Below are 9,836 nucleotides of genomic sequence, written 5' to 3'. Positions count from 1 at the left end.
ATTTCCATTTCATATTTGGCGCCAAAAGAAAAGAAAAGTAAACATTGATGACTAACAAAAGGAACAAGAAGTTTTTTTTTCATTTTGAATGTTTGTTATTCTCTAGTTAGTTAATTGATGTCGGGTTAATTTATTTTACCATTTAATTGTTTAAACTTTGACCAAATCGTAAGCTAAACTGTGATGGATTTGTTAACTAAAATCACTTCTATTCTGGTTGTTCTGATCGCAATTGGATTCACAATATTCACCAATTATCCAGCCCCACCGATCTCACCAATTATGTATCAATGGCAAACTTGGGGATCATATTTAACTTTTAAACAATTTAAAATCTTTTATATTGGTAAGTAATTAATTGTTTAGGGTTACCTTGTTAATCATCTTCTAATTTTACATGTATTGTGTTTGTTTCCTTTTCTTTTTTTATAGACAAACAAATCAACAATGGGACAAAGACATTATTATGTTTACATGGTTTTCCAACTTCAAGTTTTGACTATTTTAAAGCTTATCCATTTTTAATCAAAAGCTTTGATAGAATTGTTTTTATTGACTTTCTCGGAATGGGTTATAGTGATAAACCGGTAATTTAACTTGTTAATTAGTATTGTTGTAAATTGTTCTCTGTCCTTTTTGTTTTGCTCTTCGTCATCTTCATCGTTTCATCTTCCTCCTTTGGTTTAATCATCTTCATCATTCACTTTTGTCATTTACTCTAATTGGAAATGTTTTCATTCATTATTATTCTTGCTTTTTGACAGACTTTACATTCTTATTCAATCATGGAACAAGCAGATATTGTTCAATCGGTAATCAATCACATTGGACTTGACGATTTTCATATTTTAGCCCATGATTATGGTGATACAGTGACTCAAGAGATTCTTGCTCGTATAAGGTTAGTTTTTGATTGATTTTGAAAGGATTAAAAGTCTCTCAAGGGAAAGGATTATCTCAATAATTGAAATTGATCTTTTCTTTTCTTTACACATCTTTAGAGACGATGGCCTTAATTTAAAGATTAAATCAGTATCCATGATGAATGGAGGAGTATTTCCATCAATTCATTCACCTTTAGTTATTCAAAAGGTAAATTTCTTAACTTTTTTCTGGTCATCAGTCTATGAATTATCATTTTCTTTGCTTCTTCTTTTACAGCTACTTCATCTTCCAGTGATTGGTTATCTTCTTGGAAAGTTAAACAATAAATATACGTTCGCAATCAATTTAAACAGAGTTTTCGGAAGTGGAACCAGTCCAACGATGGCCGAGTTTTACAATTTCTGGGCAATTGTGCGACATAATCACGGATACCGAGTATTCGGTGATATTTTGGCCTATCTGGATGAAAGATTTGAACATGAGGATCGATGGGTTTCCGCCATGAAGAATACCAAGATTCCATTGCAATTTATTTATGGTCCTAGTGATCCAGTTAATCCACCGCCGTTTGATGTGATGTATCATAAATTGATCTACAATCCATATTTTGATAAATTAGATGAAAACATTGGACATTATCCTCATTTCGAGGCACCCGAAGAAGTCGTCAAGAGATTGAATCTTTTTTTACAAAAGAAAGGACTTTAGTATAAGTGTACAGTTTGATATGTTTATTATGGTGTTTTGACAAAATAAATCTAATCGATATTATCACGAGATGAAATTTTCTTTAGATTCACTTGAAATTAACCAATTCTTTGGGTCCATTTTAAGGGATAAATTGAGTATCTGGAATTGTAATACATTCTTGCTCTTCTTGATTTGATTCCTCTGGATTCTCATCAGGAGGTTGACTAATTAAGCAAGTATTTTGTCTGGATAATCTTTGGTGCATCTCATCGTGATACTTTATGGATTCATTAATCATCTGGAGATATTCACTCTTTTCCTTTCGAAGTTCATCTAAAAGTCCTTTTAATTCACCATTTATTTCTGGTTCATTTAATGCTGAGGCCTCAATGTCCTCTAGTAGTTCATTTTCCGTTGGACGTTTAAATTTGCCTTCCAAATTTGCACCATAGGTTTTAGCGTATTCTTGAGGAGTTTCACTATAGCCAATGGTCAATTTGTTTTCTCTCATCCTCTTGTTTTCATTTATGGCTTGTAGTTTTTGCACTAATTTCGCATCGAATGTTGAAAAATTAGAATCCACAGTTAGTAAATTGTCAAGAGAATCAAAGAATCAACTCAATACTTACACATTTTGTAACCAAATTCAACCATCTCTTCAGTGTCGGTAATAATTTTCTCTAAATGAAGCATAGGAGTTTCAACACAATCACTAATCATTTGATATTTTCTTTCAATTTCTTGGTAATTTTGTAATCTATCCATCAACGTGTACAGTTGATCTTTAGATTTCTCAGAATCTTTTTTCGCATTGTTTCGGGCATATTCCAACTGTTTAATTGTTTGATCCAATTCCATCAATCGCCTTCTGATGGCGTTTTTTTCATTATCACTACAAGTAGAATCGGCTGTAGAAGAACCCGCCTCACTTCGAGTGGTACTAAGCGAATCTTCACTAAAGGTCAAAAAATCTTCACTCATTTTCGAAAACAAAAATCAAAAGAAAATCTAATCAGAAGAAATTTAAACTAATCCAGTCCAATTGAGAAAGAAAAACAGTCACTTTGAACGCGTTCAATACACAAACGAACAAGCGAACATAAAGAGAAGAGAAAAGAGAACAAAAAGAGAAGCGCCTAATTTGTATTATTCGAATTGTTCTTTTTTTCGGTTGTTCGTTTTAAATTTAGATGAAAATTGAAATTGCAGGATAAACATTTTAATAGAATAAGATGAGATACATAGAGATAATTTATCTTCTCTGGTTCTTTCCCAACCCTCGTTTTCCTGTGAGTAAATGTTTAGGTTTAAGGTTAACAATCTTACGATCACCTTCACCTTTTCTTGCTTGACGATTCCTCTTGGTTTGAGCTTTCTTGGCGATCGCTTTAACTTTGACCTTTTCTTCAATATCACGGACACCAGATTGATCTCTTGGTTTGGTTGAGCTACTTCGAACTCTTCCTTCACTATCTGTTCTCAGTTTTTTCAATGGTGGACCTCGAGGTCTTGGTGCAGATGCATCGGCATAATGAGTACCCTCATCATCAGAAAATTCAACTCCAAGTTCTTCAAACTCGTGTCGTAATCTGGAGACACTTCGCTCTCGTTTACGTCCAGTTCGTGGTAATTTAGCTCGAGTAATTCCTTTATTAAGCCAATGCTCATTCTTCAATAATGCTTTCTTATGTCTAATCTGTCGAGCTAAACCTCTGATCTCTTTCAATTGTTCATCTTCTTCTTCAAGATTTGGATCGTAATAACCATTGGCAAGAAGTTGACGTTCCTCTTCCTCTAATTGGGCCAATTTCTTTTCCAAATCGGCAAAAACGAAATCAGCAATATTATGACCTTCCCAAATTTCAGGGATAACGTCAAACTTTTGATCTCCTTCGATATCATAACGTTTTTTAAGATCTAAAATATAATCATCGCCCAGTTCTAGTTCAATATCACGTTCTGTCTTCTTTTTAGGTTTAGACATTTTAACATCATCATCATCATCGTCATCGTAATCACTATCATCATCTAATTGCGATTTCTTTTTGCTTGCACCTTCAGGAATAAAGGGTGGCCGTTCCTACAAATCGAATCAAAAAAAAAATTCAAAAGGTCAATACAAGGACAAGAATAACAAGTAATAAGTATAATAAACTTACCTGTGAATCTCTTGGATGAGGAATAGCAACGTGAAGTCGATTAGCGACATTTTCGATACTTTTACTTTTCATCTTCATCTCAACTCGATGGGCAAGAAGCATGTCACAAGCTTCATTTCTGACTTCGATAACACCTTCCTCAGCAACTGTACTCATATCCATGATGGTTAAATTGTTTTCTTGTTTCAATTTTTCTAATAATTGTTTCCTTTCTTCCGGTAAATCGGCCAGTTTAACAATATCACTCTTATTGTTGACAATAAGGATCGGCTTATTGGTGAAAAGTGGTTGTAAACTTTTAAACAGACTAAGTTGATCTTCCAGACTGACACCACATTGTTCAGAGGCATCGATTACATAGATTATACAAGATCGTATGTGTGCCAATGCAGTAATTGCCTGCATTTCAATTGTATTACGCTCTTCAAGAGGATGATCTAAAATACCAGGAGTATCAATCACTTGCCATCTAAGATATTTATAGTCAGTGTGTCCAACATAAAGTGATTTAGTTGTAAATGAATATGGTTGAACTTCAACATCAGCTCGGGTAATTTTATTGATAAAACTGGATTTACCAACATTTGGAAAACCACAGATTAACAATGTCCTTGTATTAGGGTCAATTGAAGGTAATCGAGAGATATGTTGACGAACTTGCTCCAAATAGATTAAACTATCATTTTGTCGTTTCATGATATTTGCCATTCGTCCCAATGCTGCTTTCTTAAGCTGTTTACATCGATAAAGAGAATCTCCATATTTTAAAAGTCTAACATAATCACGAGCCACACTAATTAGAAATTGGGAGAGAAAAAGAAAATGTTGAATTGGTGACTGGACACAATATTCAAAATATAAATAAAGAGCTAATAATCCAGATCAGAGTTTAATCTAGCACGCTAACGGGATTCAAAAACTACTGAATTAAGTTAATGAACACTTTATACGTGCCACCAATTTAATGGTAAAGATAATGGAAGATTAAAATTATGGTTATCATACTGAAGATGACAAGGAGTTGGAGAGTAAGAGGTAAACCTTTCCAAGATTGGACTTACTTATCAATCAAATGTCGAGCTGTGTTAATTTGACCCAAGGCCAGCTTGTAATGATCTTTATCGTAGAGAACATTAAGTAAATCAGCGAAAAATGGATGAATTTCCTGTAAGGTGAAGAAAAAGAGAAAAAGAAAAATTAAAAACCACGTGACAAAAGAAAAAAGCAAGACACATGGATAAGATGAAAAAAGATCAACCAATTTTTGGGAGATTAACAAATAATTTGGAATTACCTCGATTCGCGGAAAATCTGTTAAAATTTGGGTCAATCTATCATGGAAATTTTGTTGAGTGTATTTAACTTTTCTCATATAAAATGAACGAATCCTAGAGATTTGGTAATGTCTATGGACAACTGTTGGTGTTTTCCTTTGGGTTTTTGATAAAATTATATCAACAAAATCCTTTGTTGAAGGAACCGTTTGAATCTTTTTGAAATTGTAGTGAGACATGTTGACAGATTATCTCCAACAATCACCAAACTAATTACACTATTAAACAATTAATTTAAATTAAGAAACATTTAAACATCGGTTGGAATCAAATTGTTGCCTTTTAAAAACAAAACGTGGTTTTAACCCAAAGGTTTGACTTAATTTCCGGGGGACCGAATACTAATTGCGAAGAGCAAAAATTTTCCCTCAAATTGGTCAACAGAAACGGAAAAAAATTGCAACAATTAAAATGCGAATAAATTTGATCGTTGATTAGATTTATTATCGACTATTAGTTTTCCCCGTTGGTGGAGTAATAAATGTGTATTTTGGAGCAATTAACATTTGATTGGGAATAAAAATTAAGGGAAAAAAGGTTGACAAGAAGAAGAAAAAAAAAATTTTTTTTTCGTTGCAATGATTATGAAGAATTGATGATTTGTTGATTTGTTGATTTGATTGTCAAACGATTAGTGATACATTTGAATGATACAACTGTTCAATGTTCTCATGTAACGTAACCAGACTATCCAAAGGTCACTATTTTTGGTGAAAATTTCTATGTTCTTTGGTGATTCCATGTAAACCTTAAGGAAAATCTCAAGATCACTTTTGGACATTTTAACAGATTTAAATGGTTCGATTATTTTATCGACAATGTCAACAAATAAATCTCTCACTTCTTTGGACTGATTCAAACGAAAAGCCATATTGATTATACTTCTCGAAGTGGTTTTGAACAATCCATCAAGATCGGTGATCTGTTTGTCCAATTTCTCCATCCTTTCCAACCCACGGGATTTCATTTCTCTCATGAAATTCATCTTGTGGTCATCCATATATTCCCGTTCAAGAAGAACCTTCAATTCCCTTAAATCTTGAAGAAAATCTCGATCAATGTCCATCGGCGATTCTTCATATTTACATTCAGGATTTTTACACGACCAGTTAATCATCATTTGGTAAGCACAATGATGAAAATCAGCAAATTTAAGATAATTAATTTTTCTCTTGGACGTTTCGAATCTGTTATTCGCAATATAAACAACGGTCGCATATCTTTTAGCTAATCGCTCCGAGAGTCGAAAGTTATTTTGAATATTGGAAATTAGGTTACCAGCAACATCTTCAACCGCTTTGTAAACGCGTTTAACATTATCAAATTGACGACGGCAACTTTTCAGGCCAACCAACGTTTTCTCACTAACATCTTTCAATTCAGTTCGATTGCGAGATGATAACTTTTTACCCAAAATTTCCCGAATAACACAATCATCGAATTCATAATATTTCTCAATCAACAGTCTCCTGGTTTTACCATTAATCTGTAGAGTCCAACCTTGTCCAATCATTGAAGGTGATTGAAGTAACCTCTCAATTAAACCAAACAATCTAAATTGATCGAGAACATCGCTGATTATCAGGTCATCATGGATTCCCCGAAGGACATTACACTCCTTTTCTTTAACCAAAATGGCCGTTTCCTGGGGAGTGTAACCATCCAACCAACAAGTGTAAATATGCTCATCGATAATTGTATTGCTGCCGATGAAAACATCAACCTCAGTGTAGTGAAGGCCCATCACCGAGTAGACTATCAATTAAATCACTTTAACACTTAATTACACTTTGAGAACGTTAACTGGTTGATAACAATTGGAATAGAAGAAAATTTAAATTAGATAAACAATGATGCAAGAGAAGGAGTTGAATTGAGTTTCTGTCAACAAAACAATTCTCACTTCAAGAGTTTCGACTAGTCACCAATAGGGTCGATTTTTAATTCTCTTTCAATTGTGATTATCTAATCACGATTAACAATCTAATTTGATTCTTCTTTTTCTCTTGAAATTATTCTATCATCTCCAATGTATCGTTTCTTTCTCGCTGGAACAATTGAAATACTTCTAACATTACGTTTGTCGATCAATACAACTTAATGTTTATTGTGGTTCTTTTTTTTGATTTTCGATTTCTTTTTTTTTTTGATAGAATATATTAGATTAATTACATGGAATTAAGGTATTTTAAGGGATAAGAAATTAGATGAAATAATTGAAGATTTTCGTTTGTATAATGAGATGGATAGAGAGAGAGAGAAGGGGAATTACATTGTATAAGTTTTGTGTGTTTGTGTTTGTGAATTTGATTGGGGAAAATGTATTTTTCTTTATTCATCTTTGTCACGGTCTTTTTTTTTTTTTCGCCAAATTGATAAACACTTTTGCTGATTATTGATTAACTGTTATTACTGGTCAATTCTTGATAAGTTTCCGCAGAGAAAAATTCCTTCAGCTCATTGTCATTTATCTCGGTACCATGAGCATTTTTAGCATGAGCCATGAAAAGTTGTTTCAATAGAGCCAATTCTTTAGAGAGAATAACAATTTTCTGTTGAAGTTCATCATTTTCCGATTTAAGAGCATTAACTCGTTGTAAGGTTTGCATGGTCTTTATCTTTGATTTGTGTCGAGATTTTTTAACAGCAATATTATTACGTTGTCGCTTTTTCCGATACTCGTCACTATTTTTATCCATGGAGACGCGATTAACTTTAGCATATTGCACTTTATCAGGATCAGATTCTGAGATTTCCGATGAATCTGAATTAGAATCAGAAGTGTAACCATCTCGAGAACAACTTGCCTCATCAGGTTCATCTCTTTTCTTTTTCCTTTGAGGTCCCATTGTAAAAATAAGAAGAAGAAGGAAAAAGGAAAAAAGAAGAAAACAAAAAAGGTTAACCAAGAAAGGAAACCAAAGCCACAAACAACAAGCAATTAGATAAAATATCAACAAAACTGTAATGATGAAACTGTTTCGGTGGAGAATAAATTTACACAATAACAATTAACAAATGAGAAATGAAAAGAAAACGAAAATAAATTAAACTGATTGACTGAAACATCAACAAATTATTGCCTCAGAATCGGGAAAATATTTTTCGTTTTCACCAAAATGAAGCAATAAAAGCAAATGGGATGATCCAAATTGGAAAAGCGCCAAATACAAAAACAGTTTACCAAATTGTTCCAATAACTTTATCTCTTAATTGACAATTTAATTTTCTTCTCACTTTTCTCCAGCTCTAAATGAGAAATTATAATCAATCCTAAATCTTAATCAACACAATTAACAAAAATAAACTCATCAATTTAATTGGAAAAATCAATTTTCCATGAAAACAGAAAATTAGTGTTAATAGTAATCGAAAGGTAGAGTTGGAACCACGAAAACAATTTAAATGTTTTCAATCAGATGTTGCAGTTAATCAATTAATCTAATGATTGCCTCTTTAATTAATGATTTAATCATCACCATCTCTCATGATACGGGTTTAAATAGTTATACGGGAATAAAATAGTGTGAGTGAACAAAAATACAACTTGGATAACTACTCATTTCGAGGATTTCACTTTGATTTTTGAAAATTCGTTTTTCAAGTGAATTATATTTTTTCAGATTATTTGAAATGATTGTTAATTGATTATGTAAACCATCATCATCTAGAAAAGTTACAATTGCTCTTCTAAAATCATCAGGTTTAACTTGATAGGGACGAAGAGCTAAACCAAGTCGCCTGTCAAATATTCGAGCTGCATCTTTGATTATTAAATCCCTTAGAACGATATCAGCTGATCCCATGGTACCAAGAGAGAAGTAAATTTTGAGCACTTGAGGTTTCAAGGCTGTTAAATTCAAGCCAAGTGGATCGGGACCAGCGGAAAATGGTCGGATACAATGGTCAACTCGAGAACATCTTCTCAACGGGAAACCCAGTATTTCACAATAATCTTAAAGCCAATGGATAAAGGTGATACAATCCATAATCTATTGGGTGGTAACTTTAATCCTCTCTCAGTCTGTGATAAGGTCCAGAAAGGGCTACTCTAAATGTCCTCTTGAAACCAATCCAATTACAATTACTATCAGTTATTGAATAACCTGAGTAAAAGGGTGGACCATCAATCAGTTGGTAGATACTCAATGGATTAGCAGAGACAACAAAAATCCATGGGATGTTTGCTAAAATAATCGCTGGAACTGCCACATAATAATCGACAAACATTAAATCAGGTTTCACATCTCTAATTATCTTCACCAATCGATCATCATTCATCGTCAATTACTCTGTTCACAAAGTCATCATGAAATTCACCCTGAAGCCAAGCCTATTCAATTGGAATCTTATGGAAATGAACAGCAATTCTGGCCATTGTTTTACTCCATCGTTCCTGTGGATCTTCATAATAATCAAAAGCGGGATTCATAATATAAAGTATCTTCAATGGAATCGTGGCAACGTAGTTGGTAAAATATTTTGTGGCCTACAAAGGAAACATCATAATGACGCTTGAGAAACCGATAGGCCAAACCAATAATGGTCAATAGATGACCAGTACCTTCCATCGGCAGAAACATCATTTTGAACCATTTTCTGGTCTCAATCGTTGATTGACTGGTTGATCGACTTGTAGATGGGTCCATTGTTTTCCTTAATCACTTAGCGACAATTAAATAACACTTATACATAAAAGATTTCTGTTAAAATGAAATTTAATTCCATTACTCTGTTGATCTTGAGGATCCATGAAAACAGAAAATTA

The 9,836-nt window shown here is 33.1% G+C and overlaps 5 protein-coding genes across 5 annotated transcripts; 1 reads left to right on the top strand and 4 right to left on the bottom strand.

Annotated features, from left to right (window-relative positions):
* Positions 1–67: 67 nt before the first annotated feature.
* On the top strand, positions 68–1,669 carry LOC128390246 (mesoderm-specific transcript protein-like). The gene is made up of 5 exons (XM_053349937.1): positions 68–346; positions 433–587; positions 765–901; positions 1,002–1,092; positions 1,162–1,669. The coding sequence occupies exons 1-5, from the start codon at positions 184–186 to the stop codon at positions 1,591–1,593; spliced, it is 978 nt and encodes a 325-aa protein (XP_053205912.1). The 5' UTR covers positions 68–183; the 3' UTR covers positions 1,594–1,669.
* On the bottom strand, positions 1,602–2,686 carry LOC128390247 (uncharacterized). Its single transcript, XM_053349938.1, has 2 exons — positions 2,205–2,686; positions 1,602–2,121 (listed from the first exon to the last, which is right to left on the bottom strand). The coding sequence occupies exons 1-2, from the start codon at positions 2,554–2,556 to the stop codon at positions 1,715–1,717; spliced, it is 759 nt and encodes a 252-aa protein (XP_053205913.1). The 5' UTR covers positions 2,557–2,686; the 3' UTR covers positions 1,602–1,714.
* Positions 2,687–2,778: 92 nt separating this feature from the next.
* Positions 2,779–5,374, bottom strand: LOC128390239 (GTP-binding protein 4-like). Its single transcript, XM_053349927.1, has 4 exons — positions 5,029–5,374; positions 4,796–4,899; positions 3,735–4,527; positions 2,779–3,655 (listed from the first exon to the last, which is right to left on the bottom strand). Exons 1-4 carry the CDS (start codon positions 5,245–5,247, stop codon positions 2,828–2,830), a joined length of 1,944 nt encoding a protein of 647 aa, XP_053205902.1. The 5' UTR covers positions 5,248–5,374; the 3' UTR covers positions 2,779–2,827.
* Positions 5,375–5,486: 112 nt separating this feature from the next.
* LOC128390245 (acidic fibroblast growth factor intracellular-binding protein B-like) lies at positions 5,487–6,995 on the bottom strand. The gene has a single exon (XM_053349936.1). It carries the CDS (start codon positions 6,810–6,812, stop codon positions 5,700–5,702), a length of 1,113 nt encoding a protein of 370 aa, XP_053205911.1. The 5' UTR covers positions 6,813–6,995; the 3' UTR covers positions 5,487–5,699.
* Positions 6,996–7,142: 147 nt separating this feature from the next.
* On the bottom strand, positions 7,143–8,161 carry LOC128390253 (CCAAT/enhancer-binding protein beta-like). The gene has a single exon (XM_053349943.1). It carries the CDS (start codon positions 7,915–7,917, stop codon positions 7,468–7,470), a length of 450 nt encoding a protein of 149 aa, XP_053205918.1. The 5' UTR covers positions 7,918–8,161; the 3' UTR covers positions 7,143–7,467.
* Between the last annotated feature and the right edge of the window lie 1,675 nt (positions 8,162–9,836).

This window comes from Panonychus citri, unplaced genomic scaffold (genome assembly GCF_014898815.1).
Source record: "Panonychus citri isolate SS breed McGregor unplaced genomic scaffold, ASM1489881v1 Contig00116, whole genome shotgun sequence".
Lineage (NCBI taxonomy): Eukaryota > Metazoa > Arthropoda > Arachnida > Trombidiformes > Tetranychidae > Panonychus > Panonychus citri.
Note: the sequence above shows the minus strand (reverse complement) of the source record. Positions and strands in the feature narration are given on the sequence as shown.